At 39.2% G+C, this 20897-nt stretch overlaps 1 protein-coding gene across 7 annotated transcripts in view; it reads right to left on the bottom strand.

Annotated features, from left to right (window-relative positions):
- The window catches only part of ARL15 (ADP ribosylation factor like GTPase 15), a 395714-nt gene that overhangs the window by 34241 nt on the left and 340576 nt on the right, over positions 1-20897 (bottom strand). For 5 of the 7 annotated variants that reach the window (XM_019495926.2, XM_019495927.2, XM_059725185.1 and 2 more), the window contains one exon: positions 14458-18275. The exons of 1 other annotated variant lie outside the window; for it this stretch is intronic. In XM_019495926.2, the coding sequence (XP_019351471.2) occupies positions 18123-18275 (153 nt within the window). In that variant the 3' untranslated portion in view covers positions 14458-18122. Of the gene's footprint in view, positions 1-14457; positions 18276-20897 lie in introns of those variants that run through there. One more of the 7 variants, XM_059725187.1, reaches the window with a different exon arrangement.

Raw genomic sequence — 20897 nt, 5'->3', positions numbered from 1 at the left:
AGCCATCGTAGCTTCTGGGGCCTCGTGGCAGAGTCCCCCCCACACATTGCAGGGCAGCAGAGATTGCCCCCCCCCCAAAAAAACCCAACCAAACAAACAAACAAACAAAAAAACCCAACAACCTGGCAGCAGCTGGTGAGTGCAGGGCTTTATTTATTTTTTAAATGTTTTTATGTTTTATTTTTTATAAAGAGCTGGGATGCTGGGGCCAGGTTGGGCGGCCATTGATGAGGCTGAGAGATTGGGCATGGGATGGGGCCTGTTCAATTCGGAGATTCAGCTGATTTCGCAGTGGCTGAATCTCCGAATCAGATTTGGCCAAATTGATTTAGGACAGTGATTCAAATAATCGAATAGAATCACTGTCTCCCGAATCGACCAAATCTGAAGCGAATACTAGCCACTTTGCACAGGCCCAGCTAAAACCATATTTTGAAGAATCTGGTGTTTTGTGTTGGAATAAACTGCGTGCTAAGGGAAAGCAATGGGAGACAAGCTATAAGGGTCAGCAGTGGGTAAGAAATGTAGAAGAAAACAGGTTTCAGAGGAAGGAAAATTAAAGCAAAGAAAGTTTCCGACCAAGTTTGTAAAGCCATGATCCAAGACGTAGCAGCTCATCTATTTATGAGGAAAGATCCACAAAATTCCTCACACAGAGCAATATCAGTAACAAACATAGTGATTAAAAAACAATTATTTTAAAACATGGGATAAAAAGAGACTTCTATTTATATATAGATACCTTAAAACCAAATGTTGTAAAAGAAAAAGTTCATTTTCCTTATCAAAGCACTTTTAAGGAAAAAAAAGACACTGAAGAATACTGAATTATTATGATGGAGAAATCTGTATATTTATCATCATGCAGGCTAATGGCACACAAAGTGTACAGTAGAGTATTTATTTTTAAGAAATATAAAATAATATTGGGGAGGGAAATCTGATAACCGGTACTGTGTTTGGTTGGTGGCAGTTTTCAGATCTTCATACCTTTGGTTTAATAACCTGGAGAACTGAATCAATTTTTGTAAATCAAGCAGTCTACCAGGATTTTTAGAATAGGATATTTTATCAGCCAAGTGGTTTTTGTTCATTGCTTAGAAGAGGAAAACCAGCTTTCCTGTCTTGTTAGACTTTCAATGGTTTTCTCAAATTTGAATTACTTTGTAATTATTCTCCCCATAGCTATGGAAGAAGATACTCTAGAGTCAAAGTCTGGTTTACTATTTCAACACATCGTGTATGTAAATAATTGGCCAGCATCTTCTATTTCACTAGTGTAACTTGAATTTTGGCAACACGCATGTATTTTTGGACTAGAACTGTTCCGCTGCTGAAATGTAAAATGGTTGGCGTGGATGAGCAACCGATAGCTAGGTTACAACAGCATTTATCTTTTTCGTAGTTAGGCACCTACCCAATTATTTTAGCTTTGTGGGATAAGATGTGAAATTGAAACCTGACCAGTTTGTAGTCATTGATGATCTCCAGGAATATTTTGAAGTAGTAAGGAAGGTATTCAGACTTCCTGGCCGTGTTCTAACATGTATGACTCTATTCTACTTCCTCAAAATAAATCATTACACTTAAAAAAGCTATTTATCTCTTCCTTGCCTAAACGTGTGCTGTATAGGTGGCACAAATGGCACTCCTGAGGTGGGTTAGAGAGCTCTGTTTGGAAAGGACTTTGAAATCCTTTGTGGAGTAACACTGCTGCCATAAAAAGGGTGCTTAATATAGTATATATTAAGATAGTTTAAAAAAAAATGAAATATGACATGTTATGAGTCCATCTTCTCAGTAGGAGAAGATTTGGCCTCAGAATAGCATGGAACAATACCTTCTATTGAGAACACATAATAGGACAGTAATCTGCTCAGTGTCATAGGCTACAGCCCAAAATAGGTTGGCAAGAACTTTAATGCCCATTAGGAGGTTCAGAGAGGATATACCAGTTGAGCCTGTTTTGTTCAAATATCTCGACTTCAGGCCAATACTTACCTTGTTATGTAACCAATACTGTTTTGTTATGTAACCACTCACACTCCATCATGTTCACTGTGGTTTTCTGCCTAGCAACACTGACTTTATAAAGACTTGTATAAGCAATAACTAAACATGCTTTCGCAGCATGCTAGTAATTTTCCTTCAGCTACCTCTCACAGGGCTCCTCAACTTGATCCTACAGGGTGTGACTTGATCACAGCCCTCTTATAGTTATTTCTAACTATATACAGTATTCAGGTATGTATTTTGATATTCAAATAATAATATCAAATTTTAAAAAATTTATTCAGTTCTACCCATTCCCATAGGATCTGAATGAAGACACTAACCAAACAGACCCTATGGAGAATCCCATGGTATTTAAAACGGTTTACTTTGGGAAGTGCCAGGGAGGAATTATTCAAAATATCAAAATGAAGAATGACATTTGCTAACCTTTCTTCATAACCAACCTTAGAAATAGAGGCAACATTTTTTATTTTGTCATTTTTAAACTTCATGGAATTTGATGAGTCAGGTCAGGAGTCAGTTGGTCAGCAATAATGCATTTTGCAACTAAGCCTTGTTAAGATCCATAGCTACTAGCAAAATCAGAGACTAATTTATGTATTCGTTATCCACTTTCAAGTCTGGTTGGCTGAAGATTGATCCAAGTCTAATAACACGTTTTCATCATTAAAAGTGATTGTGAATCTTGACTGGTTAAAATCCCATAATTCTAGTTCCCATGTCAACTCTGATTTAGAAGAGGAGTCTAGTATGGTATGCAGTTCAGTAACCACCTCTCTGCAGGAAATGCAGCACCTGTGTGCATGCAGAGGTGGCCAGGACATGGTTTTAGATGAGAATTGTCCATGTAAGAACTGGCAAGAATGACCAGCCCCCCACTACAGGAGGCCATTGCGATGCCTGTTTGCATTTATATGGTACTTGAAAAATGTTAACTAATTAACCATCATGAGAGCTCTTTAATCTATTAAAGCAGCCGTAAATTCATAGTGTACATGGAGAAACTAGGATGATTGATGAAGTCATGGTCAGAATTGGGACCAGAATTCAGGAGTCCCTTTTTCAGTCCTGTATGTTTTCTCCTCGTAGTTGGTAGGGTCGGAAGGGACCCGAGCAGATCATCAAGTCCAACCCCCTGCCATGGGCAGGAAAGAGTACTGGGGTCAAATGACCCTGGCTAGGTGATTATCTAGCCTCCTTCTGAAGCCCCCCAGGGTAGGAGTGAGCACCACTTGCCTTGGAAGTTGGTTCCAGATCCTAGCCACCTTGACTGTGAAGAAGTGCTTCCTGATGTCTAGCCCGAACCTACTCTCAGTCAACTTATGGCCATTATTCCTAGTTACTCCTGGTAGAGCTCAGGGGAACAGGGAATCTCCCATTCCCCACTGGTCCCCCTTGGTAAGTTTATAGACAGCCACCAGAACCCCTCTCAGCCTTCTCTTGTGAAGGCCGAACAGGTTCAGGTCCCATAGCCTCTTCTCGTAGGGCCTGCCCTGCTGCCCCCTGACCATGCAAGTGGCCCTCTCAATGTTGTGCACATCCCTCCTGAAGTGCAGCACCCAGAACTGGATGCAGTACTCCAACTGCAACCTGACCAATGTCGCATAGAGGGGGAGAATCACCTCTTTGGACCTGCTCATGATGCATCTGTGGATGCATGACAAGGTGCGGTTAGCTTTGCTGACCACATCCTCACACTGGCAGCCCATGTTCATCTTGGAATGAATCCTTTTCTGCCTCTGTGCTGACGAGAAGGGAGTTCCCCAGCCTCGAAGTATGCTTCTGGTTCTTCCTCCTTAGATACAGTACCTTGCACTTGTCAGTATTGAAACCCATCTTATTCTCATCTGCCCACCCTTGTAACCTCTCCAGATCTAGTTGTAGCCTGTCCCTCCCTTTTAGTGTGCCCACTTCTCCCCACATCTTAGTGTCATCTGTGAATTTGAACAAGGTACTTTTCACCCCCACGTCCAAGTCGTTGATGAAGATGTTGTACAGTGTGGGCCCGAGGACCGAGCCCTGGGGAACCCCACTGCCCACATCCCTCCGTCAAAAATGACCCATCCACCACCACTCTCTGGGTCCAGCCCTCCAGCCAATTTGTGACCCATCTGACTGTAGGCATCGACGCCTACATCAACTGTATTGTTTTCCACACTATGGCAGCACTGGTTGCTTAGCTTCATAAAACTAGTTAGGAGGCAGTTTGCAAGGCATCACTTAGAGCGTCAAATTAGTGAAGACATTTCCAAAGCTCAAAAAGCCTGTGCCTTTGGGTTCCATGAATTTTAATGGCTATGTCTGGGTATATGAGATTCCACTACATGCTGAATATGAACTTTGAGATCAATCAGTAACAAAATGTTTAGCCCTAGAAAGATTTTTGTGTTCATTCACCTTTTCAACGGACTTTAGTAGACTGGCAACTTATTTTTTCTCTCAGTACAATGTGAGATGAACTTTGGCATTACAAGGATTCCAAAATTAGGCATTGGAAGAAACAGGGACACCACTGATTACCATTGCTTCAAAGGCTGCTACTACTTATACTTAAATTAGAACTGAAACATCATCCATACCACAGTGCATTTTAGAACTTAAGATATTTGAACTAGTTATGTATGGAATATTTTAGGTTTTATAGTGGTCTTTACACCATTGCCTCTTGTATCATTAAATGGAATAGGACTGGATAGCATTGAATCATAGAAAATTAGGGTTGGAAGGGACCTCGGGAGGCCATCTAGTTCAATCCCCTACTCAAAGCAGAACCATCCCCAACTAGATCATCCCAGCCAAGGCTTTATCTAGCTGGGTCTTAAAAACCTCCAAGGATGGAGAGTCCACAGCCTCTCTGGGTAACCTGTTCCAGTGCTTTACTACCCTCCTAGTAAGAAAGTTCTTCCCAATATCAAACCTGAAATTCCCTTGCTGCAATTTGAGATGGTTGCTCCTTGTTCTGTCATCTGCCACCACTGAGAATAGTCTAGCTGCATCCTCTTTTGAACCACCCTTCAGGTAGTTAAAGGCTGCTATGAAATCCTTATACTGGTGCATGGGCTTGTTCCTTCTAGAGGTGCACTGATACATCAGTCCATATTATATCAGCACCAATATAAGGAAAATTAACATTATTGGCAATTGGCTTATTTTGGCTGATGTGGCTGATAATGTTGCCGATAAATGCCCAGCAGCTTGGAGAGCCACATCAGGCTGGTAAGTCTGTTGGAGGGAAGGGGCCTGGGGGGAAGAAGGGGCATGGGGGGGGCGGGGGGAGGCAGATCAAGGACCCTGCTGTGAGGGAGGGAGTGGGGCTGGGACAGGGACCAAGATCTGCACAAAGGGTGAGGGTAGGCTGCCCCTGTGTGCTTGGGGCAAGGGCTGCACTGGGCTCTTCCTGGCAGGGAACTGGGCCTGGGCTGCACTAGGGGTGGGGAGGTAGCGGAGGCAGGTGGTGGCGGTGCTGGGAAGAAGGCTACAGACACCCCAAAATTCACTCCCAGCACTGCTGCTGTCTGCCTTGCCCCTGCCCACCCCGAGTCCAGCCCGGGCCCAGGCCCTCACCAGGAAGAGCCTGGTGAAGCCCTGGCCCTGAGTGTGCAGTGGCAGCCTGCCTTTGCCCCACACACAGATCCAGGGGGCACACACCCCACATGCTTCTCCTGGGGGTATGCACAGTAGCAGGAGCTGCTCCCTGCCCCTCCACCCCTTGGATGAGCCACGGCTCTGTCCCATGCCCCACTATGCCCCAGCTGTACATCTGCTCCTGCCCCAGCCCCAGCCCCACTCCCTCCCTCACCGTGGGGGCCTCAATCTGTCCCCCCCACCCCTTTCCCCCAACAGACTTACCAGCTGGACACTGCTCTCCAAGCTGCCAGGCTGCATATTGGCAATGGGATTGGTATCGGCTGATATGGCTGGTTAATAATTGGCCATTAGTATCCGCCCAAAAAATCTTTATCGGTGCATCCCTAGTTCCATCCTAAGTTCAGGACCTTGCACCTGTCCTTATTGAACCTTATGAGATTTCTTTTGGCCCAATCCTTCAATTTGTCTAGTTCGTTCTGAGTCCTAGCCCTACCCTCCAAAATATTTACTACTCCTCATTGCTTGGTAGCATCTGTAAACTTGCTGAAGGTGCACTCTATGTCATCTTCCAGATCATTGATGAATACATTGAACAAAACTGGCCCCAGAACCAGTCCTGGGGCACTCCACTTGATACCAGCTGACAACTACGCATTGAGACATTGACTACTACCCTCTGAGTCTGATGCTCCAGCCAGTTTTCTGTCCACATTATAGTCCATTAAGCAAACCTGTACTTCCTTAGCTTGCCTGCGAGAATGTTGTGGGAAACTATAACAAAAGCCTTAATAAAATCAAGGTACACTACATCCACTCGTCTCCCTACATCCACAGAGCCAGTCATCTTATTATAGAAGGCAAGGACAAACATGACCTTGGTCAGGCATGACTTCCTCTTGGTGAATCCATGTTGACTGTTCCTAATCACCTTCTTTTCCTCCAAGTGCTTAAAAATGGATTCCTTGAGAATCTGATCCATGATTTTTCCAAGGACTAAGGTGAGAATGACTGGTCTGTAGTTCCCTGGATCCTCTTTTTTCCCTTTCTTAAATATGGGCACTATATTTGCTCTTTTCCAGTCATCTGAGAGTTCTCTCGATTGCCATGAGTTTTCAAAGATGATGGCCAGCGGCTCTGCAATCACATCAGCCAACTCCCTCAGCACCCTTGGGTGCATCCCATCTGGCCCCATGGACCTGTATATGTCCAGCTTTTCTAAATAGTCCCAAACCTGTTCTTTTGCCACTGTTGGATGCTCACCTCCTCCACAAACTGTGTTGTCACTTGTAGTAGTCTGGAAGCTGCCCATGTCTGTGAAGAGTGAGGTGTAAAAGACATTGGGCACTTCAGCCTTTTCTGCATCCTGTGTCACTAGGTTGCCTCTCCCATTCAATAAGGGACCCACACTTTTTTCCATGATCTTCCTTTTGTTACTGACATACTTGTAGAAACCCTTCTTGTTACCCTTCACATCCCTTGCTAGCTGCAACTGCGACTGGCCTTCCTGACTTCATCCCTGCATGCCCGAGAAATGATCTTATAGTCCTCCCTAGTTGTTTGTCCAAGTTTCCAGTCCTTATAAGCTTCCTTTTTGTGATTTAGTTTGTTGAAGAGTTACCTGCTAATCCAAGCTGGTCTTCTGCCATACTTGCTGGTCTTGCTGTACATCCGGATGGTTTGTTCCTGCACTCTCAGTAAGGCTTCTTTAAAGTACAGCCAGCTCTCCTCGACTCCTCTCCCCCTCAATCTGGCTTCCCAGGGGATCCCACCCATGAGTTCCCTGAGTGAGTCAAAGTCTGCTTTTCTGAAGTCCAGGGTCCTTACTCTGCTACTCTCCATCTTTCCTTTCCTCAGGATCCTGAACTCAATCATCTTGTGGTTGCTGCTGTGCAAGTTGCCATGTATTAGTACATTCCCCACCAATATTTCCTTGTTTCTGAACAGCAGGTCAAGAAGAGCATGGTCCCTAGTTGGCCACTCTAGCACTTGCACCAGGACCAGGACTTGCACCAAGACTCTCCAAAAAGCTTTCTGGATTATCTGTGCACTGTTGTATTGCCATCCCAGCAGATGTCAGCCCCCCATGAGAACTGGGGCCTGTGGATACATAGTATGCAAGGTGCAATAGAAAAATTTATTCTTCCTTTCTAACTGTGCTGGTCTTCAGTGCTAATAAGAGAATCAAGGAGTTAAAGAAGAGTATTTGAATCACTTAAGTGAGTATGTATAACAGGATGCAGGACAACAGCTATATTGAATCAAAGTCCAGAAAGATACTTAATTTCTGAAAAAAAATCCAGTACTTTAAAGCTCTGCATCTGTCATCTAGATGATCATGGGCCTCACCTCTAAGTAGCGGGGGTGGGGTGCCTGAACTGTTTTGCAAGTTCTTCCAAATGTTTCCCTTGACCCATGAGCCCCGCTTTGATCTTATGCAGGATGACTGTAAGGCAACTGTTTTTCACTCAAATGAATCTGCCAGACAGTTGGAAGACATTCCACAAAGGGTCATCGGTGGAAGGGTGCAGAGCAGAGTGTCTCCATTCATACACCTTTATAATTTCTTCTCACTGCCTCATTTGCTTAAGGAACAGAGACCTGATGATTTCCCCGATTTAGCCTAAATTTGTACATGAATCTCCTCTTGTTCAAAGGGTTTGGATTTATGTATGCTGACTCCCCTCTGTAATATAAATACTGGATAATAAATTTAAACTCCTTAATAATGGGCAAGATTTACATCTACACTGAACACCACTCAACTAATTGAAAGATACCTCAGCCCAATAGATCTGGTGGCACTTTATTATTTTTTCCCCTTCAGCATTTCCTTAATGTCAAAGAATTAAGGGTTTTTAGTTTCAGATTGGAGGACTGCAGGTGTCGCTGGTCATCCAGGATGGTGGTCTATATCTCCTGAGCATCCTACTCCATTGTACTAAAGGTACTATCCACTGCCAAAGCTGTATCCATATTGCTGACCTAACCTAAATTCACACCACAGTCTTTTATAGACTAGGGCAAAAATGAATTATTCATTTTGCAAACAGAACCCCCTATTCATATCCTCCTCCCCACCCCACCCCTCTACCTCCCAAAAAGGCCAAACTTTTCCTCTGAGTACTTTGAAGCTTCTGTTGCTCTCCCCTCCTGCACTGATCTAGCTGGTCTTTTTTCTTCAGCCACCTTCCTCTTCCAACAGTCTTTTGAGTAAAGTAAGCAGTGATGATTGATTTCTCCAAGGACTGCATTTCTGCATTATGAGATCCTCAGCAGAAAAGTTAATGGCAGTGTCTTGTGCTCTCATTTTGTACCCTTCATTTTGGGCCAGGAATAGCTCAGTTAAATTATATTGAAAAAAAACGACAATTTGGATTTAAAAGCCTCTTTGCATCCTCACAACTACCTGCTTCCTTCTTTCACATCCAAAACACCATTTTAGGCAGAGTATGGCTAATTCTCTACGCACCCCAAGACAAATACTTAAACTGAGCCTCATTGCCATGTTAGAGGTGGAATGGACAAAAGGGGCATACTTATACATGTACGTTGAGCCTGGGATGGGTACCTTTTAATATACTGTATGAACATTAAGTATTAGCAGGATCCAAATCCATTAGCAGCTGCAGAGAGCTCCTATTGATACTTTGTACCTGCTGAACGATTACTGAAATGCCAAGATGCCTAATATTATTGTAGTGCCAAGTATGCATCCTATCCTTGCTTTTTGAGACTACTCTTCTACATATGAGCTCAGTCACTGAAGAGACCTTCTGTTCACAGCCAGTAAGGACACTGGCAACCAAAGATAGAAAGTGAAACTCTTAATTACTTCACTGGGGCCAGGGCTGGATTAACTTTTAGTGGGCCCTAGGGAGACAAACTCGTGGGCTCCTACTTAATACTGTATATTACTTTTTTTTCACTCCATAATTATAATATGTAAAATAAGCACAACTGGGCCCATTCTTCACTTAGAGCTCTAGGCATGAGCCTAGTTTGCCTATGCATTAATCTGGCCCTGACTGGGGCCAGGCTTTCACTTGTACTGTATTAACAATTCCTCAAGTATCCATCAAGTGATCAGACAGGAGCCAGGGAAGTGGCATGAATCCAAAGCAAAATATCTGACAAATGAAGGAATAAAAGATAAATCTAAATGAATACAAGCATATTCATAGCAGGCTACTCATCTCCTTTACAGCCTGTTCTCACAGAGTTGGTGATATTTCAGAAATTGATTAATATTAATATTAAAGAATAGGAGTATTTTTTCGAACCAAGATCCATACTTCTAAACTTGTTAAGTGGAGATAAGAATTGAACACAAAAAGTAACTGAAAATATCCATTATCAGGAGACTTAGCATCTTACTGTAGCCTTAGTAGTGCCTGCTGGATTCTTCCACAAACCATCAGTGTACCGGGACCAACAGCTCATTTTTCCTTCCCCCTAAAATAGTTCTACTGGATGACTTCTCTACTATCCTTTTAAGAGGTGTGGGGGCAAAAAAAGCTCCTTTCCACTACCAGAGAACATGATTTCTTTAATGCCTAGGTTAATACCAAAAGAACTTGCAATGTTTACTTTTGATCTTAAAATTATTGTGAGGTTAAAATATATTCTAAAAACAGGCAAGCAGCTCATGCATAGTCAGCTACCAACATTTCAGTACAAATGGGTCTGTACCACCTCTCAGATCTTAATTGCAGAGCTAGGGGGATACTAGGGAGGACACCCACAGCAAGCAGCACAGAAATCTCAGTGTTTCAGTCTCTGCAGGGCAGGACGGGAAAAAAGGATAATTTTGTGTTTCAGGTTAGATCTCAGAGCTAGGGGATTAGGGATTATTCCCGGCTCTACCACAAATTTCCAAGGCTAGAGGTTAGGTACCCAGATCCCACACTTATGCAATACAGTTCTGGAAAAGTGGATTTATTTTTAAAAATGAACATTTAAAGTATGTTTCTCTCACATATGAATTGAATTAGAAGACTCTGAGGAATAAAATCATATGTAACATACCCATATCTTTTGATAAACATTTGTATGTAATATCTTTTATAAATAATATTGTCACTTGCTTGGTTGACCATTTCATCCCATTTATCACTGACATCTTGACTTATTTTTTCAGCTGTGGATCATGCTAATTGTGGAAGCTAAAAGATAGGAATGTGAGGTAAATGGGCCTACTATGTTTAATGTATGTGATGACTTTACCAGACTTACAGTACTATATTTACAGTAACAAAAGGTTACTGTCCATATTTTAAAGAGTGGCAAATTGTGAACATTTTTACATAGTTACATCCTCTGCAGCTTGCACTAAAAACATCATTTCAATTACTAAAGTTTGATTAACTTGTTTTTTAATTAACAGTGGTATCAGAGACCTTGGGGAAACTTATCAATGGAAGTTGAATATTAAGTCAAAACCAAGGAGCAAATCCTCCTTGTTGGTATGCACTGCATTTTGGTAAATGTCTGATTAAGATTGCTGAAAAGGTTCTCAAAAAAATAAGTTACTCAATGTTCATCAAGCTTTTTTCCTTTGTGCAACACTATGAAAATATATACACTGAATGTGTGCAAGGACTACATGTATATTTAAATTTTTCAACAGGAAAATTCAGTTGATACTCAACTGAAGTTCTGTGTATGCATGTGTGCCTGCGCCTGGGTGCATGCATGTTTTTATATTTCCATTATTAGCAACAACTATATCAGTGTTATTTTGTTAAAGATTTAATGTAAAATATAATCAATACATATTATATGTGATATGGTATATACAATTATCATTCCATATGATTACTGTACTCAAATAAAACTATCCATATTAAAGGTCCATGTTTAAAAAGTTTAATTAAAAAATAATGTAAAAATATTTGTATATAATCTCACATTATAAAAAATGATATCAAAGCCACTTTTTATATGTTAATTAATATAAACAAACACACAAATTCTTTATTTTATACACAAATAAACATACATTTTCTAATGTGATACTGAGTTCCATATGTTTTTATTTATATATCTATCTCTCCCTATAACATATGGAACTCTATAACAATAGCACAGATACAGTTTTTGCTAATAATGGAGTTTGGCCCTTTTGAGACTATAAAATACATAAGGCGTGGGTTTCCTAAAGTTGGAATGCCATTGCATTTGGGCTCCCTGGTCACTCATTTTATAAATTTCCTATGATTGTTGCATCTGTAAGAATGGTATTTCATTATGAAAAACATGGAGATATGCTCTGTAGAGTAGAAAGCTGATCTAACCCTTCAAAGAGGTCAGGAAGTGCAGAATGACACTGGAAGAGAAATGCCAGTTTTGCAAGTGTGAACAGGGTCAGGATGGCTAAATTTCTACCAAAGTATTTTTAGCCTGCTAGTCCCAATTCACAGCTTGAACTGTTATTTTAAAGGGACCATGTCAAAGCTGGTAAACCCCAAATATAACCTACCATAAAATTACACTTTTTAAGAAATGCCCTTTTGATCCTGAAAAATCTATCAACCTTCCAAATCCAAGGCTGCCACATTGTTAAAATACCAACTGCTCTGCTAGGTGATTAGCCATTAAACCCACATTTGTTTTTGACGGCTGTGTATGCAAATCATGCTCTTTGCCGTACTCCCCATCATCTTTGTGACAAGTCCAGGGTATTGATACTTTTTAGTACAGTAGAAGAATATTTGCTTCAGATTGCCAAGATTCAGCAGTTCAGTTAGTAATGATTTAATTTCTAACAAAAAACTCAAGCTGTCTTATCTTGTGTCAAGGTAAATGTGGCTTTAAAATTACTGCCATTCCTCATTAATATATTCAGTTTGAAGCAGCAGAACATGATCATTTTGCTTAAGACATAGCAAATATCTTCCACTGCATGTTTGAAAGCAATGTCTTGTTTACATGAGACATGAATAAACTGGCTAACAGATTTACCAGATTAAATTATCTGACTGTCTTCCTCCATTTTGCTTTATTGGAATGTCATGTTTTGGGGTTTTTTTGACAACTGAAAATCAAACAAATTAATTATGAAGGGCCTCATTTCAGGTCATGCAGTGTTTATAAAAGCATCACAGTTCTTATGACTATCATTGGATGTGAATTTTTCTCATAAGGACTTACTCTTTTCCTAATGCATAAGCAATGTCCTATCCAAGAGCTAAAGTCCTTCTAATACAAAGATCTTCCCTAAAAAGTAGGATAGATAGAGATAGCATAGTAGTATAGATAGGTTTAGGCAATATTGGCTCCTATTGCCATAGTGGGTACAAGATATACATATTTTCTACCTTTTTTATTCTAAGTTACCATTTAAGCTTTTATATGCATCCCAGATCATTGACTGACTAGCTGAATAGTTTCAAATACAGTGCGATTGACACATTGTTTCTAAATAAGATACTTGTAACTTGCCACGTGAAAGATTAGAAACTACCTTCTTTCTCCTTCTGGCCTCATATTCCTTGATGATTGAAAAGGAGTTTTGTGGGTTATTTTTAGGTATAATTTGTGGAATATTATTTTAAATTTGAACACTTACCTTTCATTTTATTCTTTTGTGTAAGACCGAGAACACATTTATATATGGGCAATACAGTAAGTGGGAGGAAGCAGTGTTACTGATCTGCAAATACATATTTTGCAAAGAGGATTGCTCTGAGTCTGGAAAGAGACCAAGAAATGCAATGTTACATTCTTCTATATACTTCTCTGAATCCATAAATGAGCTGGGTGCAACATTTTTTTTGGCTTTCTTAGCATATATTTACAGTTTAAAAATATATTAAATGTAGTCATTTAAGTTAATATAGTACAAGCAGCTAAAACTGAAGTTAACATCCTGCCTCCTAATAATTAAATCTAACCTTATCTTCATTTATGGTCTCTTGGCATGTCAGCTCTCAGGGATCAGTAGCACTGTTTTACATTTCCTGGGATCCCTTCCAATTTTGGGTAGTGGAGATGCCATAGCATTCATTTTTTTTGTATATAATAAATCCCTCTCTTCCACCCCTGGCTAGACCAAGGACTAACTCCATCCCCCAGATATATACCAATGTTTTCACTGCTTGTTCTTTTAGACCATGGGGCCAAGAAACTAACGGACATTCTTTAAAATTATCTTGAATGAGGTGAGATTATTAGATTTCCACTCACCTTTTAATATGAAACCAAAGCATGAAGAAAAGTTTTTAAGTCTTATAACTGCATTTCAGTCATGACTAATGGCCAATTAATTTGTAACTGCCTACCTTGGCAATCAAACCAAGAACACACAGCCAGGCTGACTGATGCTGTACCTTAGCTGCTTAACAATGTTGCTTTGTTGACACCTGGTGCATACAAATAGTGCAAGATAGGATAATGTGGCACTGGGAAAATAGCATAATGTGGCACTGGGATTCAAAGCAGACCTAAGGGTTATTTTTCTCTCTTAACACTTTTGAACATTTACTTGGTTATCATTTTGGGGGTTCCCTTGGTACATGTACTGAACAGGAATGTCACAATTATATATTTAAAAATATTTACTGGATACAAAAGAATGTTTCCTGACTTGAACTCCTGAAGTAATTGCATTATCAAGACTTATTTCCATTCGTAGCACTCTATTGTAAATGTCAAAATATTGCTGGAATAAAAAAACCCAACAACTTGCTATGAAAATAAACCTACAAAGACTCATATGCTTTGTTTCTGCACAACTGTTATAGAATGACAAAACTCATTTGTTTTTGACAAAGAAATAAATAACTTTTTTTGCAGGCTTAATTTAGGTAACTTGGAGTCCCAAATGTTAATATTGAAAAGATTCAAGCTCAGAACTTCAACTCTACTCAGCTTTTATTTTCGTTCGTTCGTTCGTTCTTTCTTTCTTTTTTTTTTTGATAGTGGAAATCATGTATAAATCACAGACAGTACAATTTCCCCATGTCTGGTAGTTGTCCACATGAAGGGGGTCAACTACTAAGTATAGAGGCTGTGTTTTTAGTATAAAGTCAGGATAATATGGCAGTTAACTATGAACCAATACTCTCAACTACAGTAAAGATACAAACTTTTGTAATATAAATTAATTGCCATTACAAAAAGGCAACTGTATTAGCTAATAAGGTACAAAAATCTGTAACTTCTATAAATATGACAAAATCAAGAAGCTAAATGAAATAACACATCACAGATTTTTTTTGTATAGAACATTAGACTATGCAAACTAAGACACACACACATGGCACATTATACAGCAAGAAAGACTATCAAAACACTAGAAGATTTCCAAAAAACCTTGCAAATTCTAGAAGTACAAGTACAGGACATAACATGGAAGCAAAAGGATGACCAGCTCAGAACTGGTAGACGAAGGAGGAGTCTTACTGACAGTTGTAAAGTATTAGGCGTCAGACAGAAGCTTGTCAAAAACAGCTGTTGCTGGATACTGATTGATAATGTTTTCATTCTGACTACTGAGACACTGAAGACAGTCACAGGTCTGAAAAGAAGCCCAATGTGGACACGCACGCACGCACGCACGCACGCACGCACGCACGCACAGAGTAATTTAACAGATGGTTAAAGCACACTGAAGCACAATATCTTTATAAAAAAAGACAATATTCACTGTTTAATGAACTTACATGAAAAGTGGCTCCTAGTGACTGACTTTATTTCATCTAAATGATGAATGCACAGAAAAAGATAAATCTGTAATTGAGATTGGTCATCTGAATAAAAACTGCGGTGTTCATAGATTCCACCGCATTAAGAATATTCAAGAACTTTTTTTGGTCTAAAGTGTGATATAAACTGCTATGAATTGTTTTAATCCCTCCATAAAAAGGTGAAAGTATTTAACCATTTACAAGCTAGAGATCCATTTAAAGCCACAACACAGAAGCAAAGAAGAACTACATTCAAAGTAAAGTTAAGCATCTGTCTTAAATCCTTAAGCAGTTACGAGGTATTGTTTCAACCTGGAGCATGAAGTGATTATAACAGTTAAGAATATGCATACTGAAAATCATTATTAAAGAATAAATCACTACTCCTGTTCATGTGGCATTTTTCTAAAGAAAAGAATTAAACATCAAAAGGTCCTATTCTACTGTACATCAAAGTATGGCCAAAGTCACATTCTCATTGGCTAACTGAGCCTTTCGATGTCATGGCCTTGTAGCACCTTCCAGTGGTGCATAGCAACTTTATGGTCAAAACGAAATCAAAATCCCTATCTTTGTTGCGCCAAATTCACTGCTCAATATGGTGGATATAGCTCTGAAGAAGCCAGTGGAGTTGGGCTATGAGCTTGCTTTTAAGATTAGGAAGAAGGGAGAAAATAGTAAAGCAATTATACCTTCCACCATCTTATTTCCAATTGAAAAACAAAAAAAATTATAATCCTGCCTCTTCCCTTGTCCCCCAAAGCTGCTTTCCTTCCCTGCTACCCCAAATTCATCTTCCCTACTATAGTCCCTCTTCAAATCAGCTTCTTTTGCAGAAACCTGGGAATTTTAAGCTGTTTATGCAGCTTGGAAGGGAAGAGCAGGAACTCTGGCTAAGATCTTAATGCATCTTCAGAACAAATAAAGGGGGTCCACCACAGGTGGACACCAGGAACTAAGGGCATTTTCCAGTGCCTCAGCTCATAGCCCCTCAGTGAGCTGACTTTGGGATCCTAATTTTGTCCTTAAAACATAACCATTTCAAGTTTTTGGGTATCTGTAAAAGAGAGGCTTTGAGGAAGGACAGGATTAAGTGATGGCAGAAGAGAAGAAAAGGCAAACAAGCTTAGGGACCCCTTTGGGAGCAGACTCTGGTGCTTTGGTTACTGGAATTCTTGGTCTCTATTATAGAATAAAATTAGGAACTGCTCAATAGCTCCAATATCATTTTGATAATAGACAGTGAGTTGCAGTTGGAACCATTAGACCACATCCTTACCTCAAAATGGGCTGCAGGGAAGCAGTTTACACTGAAGAAGCTACCCACTAAGGTCAAGGAAACTTAAAATGTAAAAAGGTACAAAAATCTATTTTAGTTAACAAAGTATATTTTTAAAAATATTAAAGAATAAACTTTAAAAGTGGAAGAATATGCTGTTCAGTAAAGCTTGGTAAAACTGTTCAAGAGGATTCTTCAAAACATAAAAATGCAGAGTCTAGATGGATTTGTAACACCCACGGCAAGTCACTGCAGTGTGTACCTTAGATGGATATCTGTGCATTTGGGTGGCTGAATGCACAAAGTACATCATCCAAGGTATGTATCTGTGTTCTGTGGATGTATATATACCCACTGTGAACCAGCGGCTCAACAAGTTAATTAACAGAAACAATTTGTTAAAATTATTCTGCAACTGCCCAATTGCTTCTAAGCCCGGAAAACTTGGGTTAAGTTAGGTGAGAGGAATCCTGAAATTAAATTGTGTTTTTTCTTCCCCATTTTTTAAACCCTGTTTATGTTCTACATGTTTTTTAATTGTGTTTTTCTTTAGAACCAGCCTAGAGCAAATTTCTAAGGACAAGTTCTTGAAAAGAGAGGGGTTATTTATTATAGAAACACTGGCCAATGTGTAGCCATGGGCTAGAGATGCTGGCACAGTTGTGATAATCATAGCATTTTATGAGTGAATGATAAAGGAGATCCCTTATTTAAAATCTGTCACACTTCAGGCTAAATCCATAGAATGCATCCAGTGCTGACTTAAAATACATTTATTCTTGCTACTCTTAAATCACCTTCACTAACCCTATTTAAATTTTTAAAAATATTATCTACTAGGTTGTGTTTTATGTAGGCTCTGTTCTCAAGAAAATTAGAAATATGAAACAAATACTGATATGTATGCACACTGTCTTTGTGCCTTCATTTCCCTTTTAAGAAACTCCCAACAAAAGGGTAGGCATTTCTTTGAAAGGGTTAAAAATTACACGTTTGAATAGCAATCATCCAGCAAGCGACTTGTGATTTCATTCAGTAAGGCTTTAGTCTAAACTCTGCATCAACAAGACACTGGTGGCTTGTAAAGATAATTTACTGGTGCGCTCAGTGGCTATGCTTTCCAGACAGCTTGTTTGCTGACCCATGGACTAACAAAGTAATATCCACAAATTCTTAGGACACTATTACTTTCAGAAAAAATAACTGGTAGTATTGATCCTTTAGAGATGGATTTTGTGCGTGCAAAATTCCCTATCAATGACAGATTAATGGCAATGCATTAATGAATTAATGAAAGCAACATGCAGTGTGCAGAATTAGTGGTAAACAAAGAGGAACTCCCTATTTCAGTAGTGTAGACAACTTTACTGGAAATAATCATGTACCTGATTGACAGAATATTCATTGTAATAAAAAAGACATCCTGCACTAAATATTTATTTACTGTATGGCATAATACAGAGTGGATACCTTGTTACCACATCAAAATTAAACTGTGAGCAGAATGAACAGGTACAATGATGATTGGACAACCAGTCTTCTTGCCTAGCTTTTCACATTCTTGAAGGCTCGAGGTCTTTCTCTTCTAGCAAATTTATCAGAAGGGCGAAGCTGTCTTTTACTGCTTCCATATCATCCAGGGAACAGGGTTTAAGAATCCAGCGTTTTCCTCGAGCAAGTGGTTCGAGTTCAAAATATTTTTTGATCTGTGTATAAAAAATGAAAACATTTAAAAATCAATTTTCCTTTTATTTACCTCCAGTCTTTAAAAAAAAAAAACTGTCAAAGAGATCAAGGACACTCATTTTCAGACTCACACCAACAGCTGTTCTTATAATATAGGTTATATGTTGTGACCTGAAAGTGTTTTCTTTAGGGGTGAGTGACCTGCGTGCAAGCCACCATTCTACCAATACATTTAACTACATGGGAGGTCTGAGAAAGAATTATATGCACTTAAAGTACGGGGAAAAATATACTAAGCAAGTGTTCAAAAACATAGGTAAAACAACTAATGTAACAAGGCAAAAACCTTAAAGATGCTCCTACTTTATAACATGCAACAAATGTTTTGATATCAGTAAATATCTATGATGACTACATCATCAACCAATTCTTAAAATAAAGCACAAACTTACCTAACAACACTTCCAAACTTAAATACTTAATTCAATGGTAAATTACAGTGGCAGGCTCCTGGAAACATCAAACAACCTTTCCACTCTCTTTCCCAAAGATAGATGTAAATGCAAGACAATGAGTTGGTTAATTTTTACTTAAGCTAAGATGGTTGGGATGTTAATGTGATAAGAGCAACAATAAGTATCATGTGAAAGATGATGTCTTTCCATACATCTAGTCAGGACACAGCACATTCTAGGTGCAATGAAATAATTTTTAGCATTAATAATACGAAAAAGGTTTTTAGCTGAAACGATTTTCACCAAAAAACCCCCATTCTTATTTTCACTCCAATCATGCAGCAAAAGGGCACAAATATCTGAATGCAGTTCTTAATCAAATGTTTATCTTGGAAAACATAACCCCAATAAGGACCTATATTAGAAATATTACTATGAACAGAATTCCCGATAACTCAAGTAACATAAAAGCTGATATTTCTATTTAAATAAGGGAATGGGACCAGTTTCTCCACTGTGTTAGAACAAACCCTTGATTTGTCAAAGAAGGCAGCCATATCAATAACAACCTATGAAAGATGTGTAAAATCCAAAGTAGAGAGGATGTAGGTATGCTCATTTATGGAGAACTCTAACCAAGCTATCCTTGTTTGTTTTGTTTTAGGTTAACAACAATATATTTTCCACCACTGCCAATAATACAGCCATTTAAAAAACTTTTAAAACTGATATTTAAAAAAATGCCTCACATCTTGAGACAAATAGGACACATCTTCTCCTTTCTCCAACTACCCCCACTGCCATCACTATGTCATATTAAAGAATGGCCACATTAATATTTTTAATTATATCTATTTTACAGCAATAGCATCACACCTACTTGTTGGCTTAATTCTACAGGATTAGAATATACAGTAATCTAAATTAGGGCATATATGTTGAAGCCTGTGTTTTAATTATGTCAAGACAAAATTTATGTCAATTCACTTGTTACAATGAATTTTAAGCAAGGTACATACAGTAACCACAGACTTTTAAGTTCAGGGTAGTAAAGTATTGCAGCTTGTTTCAGTAAATGCTAAATATCAGAAGGAAGTGAAAACTGTGCAAAAACATAACAAAACAAGGTGTCAGTATAGGCACTTGATGAAGTAGCCTGCTGGTGTTAAGCTGATAAATATGGCTAAGTAGCCTGAGATTTTTTCAAACCTCTAGCCTACAAAATGTCTACCACCCCCCCCCCCACTGGCAGACTACTGCCCTCTGCCCCAGTGAATTCAGACTATTGCCATCTGCCCCAGTGTGTTTACAGATGTCTACAGATGTCCTTTTAATATTGGGCTGTTGAAATAAGGCCATACTATGCAAAGGGCCAATTACCAAAATCATATTTTAATGACAGAGGGATTAAACTTAAAAAAATGTTCAACATATGAGAATGCCTATATAAAGAATAAAAGCACTGAGTACAACCATAATTTATACTTCTGCAACTCAACAGCAAAAGCAGCAGGATTTGTACCAGGTCAGACTGATGCCAAGATATACAAAATGATTTTAGGCTACATTTTGGTGACTGCTTGTTCCAAACAAAAGTCAATATTTTCAGTAATAAAACAGCACTAATTTAACAAAGTATATTCTGCACAACAAATTTAGTTTCTTGGGGGAAAAGTAAAGAACTTGGTTTTTTTTTAAACTGTTTCTTGGTATTTAAACAAGGCATACCTAGAAACTCAACAGTCAGCTGTAAATACTCTGCTTCTGGGAGCCTGATAAACATATTGCTGCAGTATATCCACAATAGATCTCCAGCTTGGGTGAGTGCTGAAATAAGAGGATGCTGGTCATTATGTAGTGTTTTTTTTAAGCTGGAACCTCTGGTAATGACATCACAGCACAACTTTTTGTGTACCCATAGGCATTCAGCTATTCTGGGGATAGCCACAGGGGAAAAATTACTCAATGACTTGTCTCCAAGCTGAATATAGAAACAAAGGGACTATAATCAGTCTACCTCTATTTTAGTTATTTAATACCAGTAACATAGAAGATATCTTCAACAAACGACAGGGCATTTCATTGTATGCCGAGTTCTCTCATTTAAATTTCATGTTACAATGGGAGAACTTCAGCCAGCGCAGGGCTTTGAGACCCGCTTCTGCTACTTTGGAACTTCAGGAAAGT

The sequence above is a fragment of the Alligator mississippiensis genome, chromosome 3 (assembly GCF_030867095.1).
Source record: "Alligator mississippiensis isolate rAllMis1 chromosome 3, rAllMis1, whole genome shotgun sequence".
Taxonomy (NCBI): domain Eukaryota; kingdom Metazoa; phylum Chordata; order Crocodylia; family Alligatoridae; genus Alligator; species Alligator mississippiensis.
This window is presented reverse-complemented; position numbering and strand designations above follow the sequence as displayed.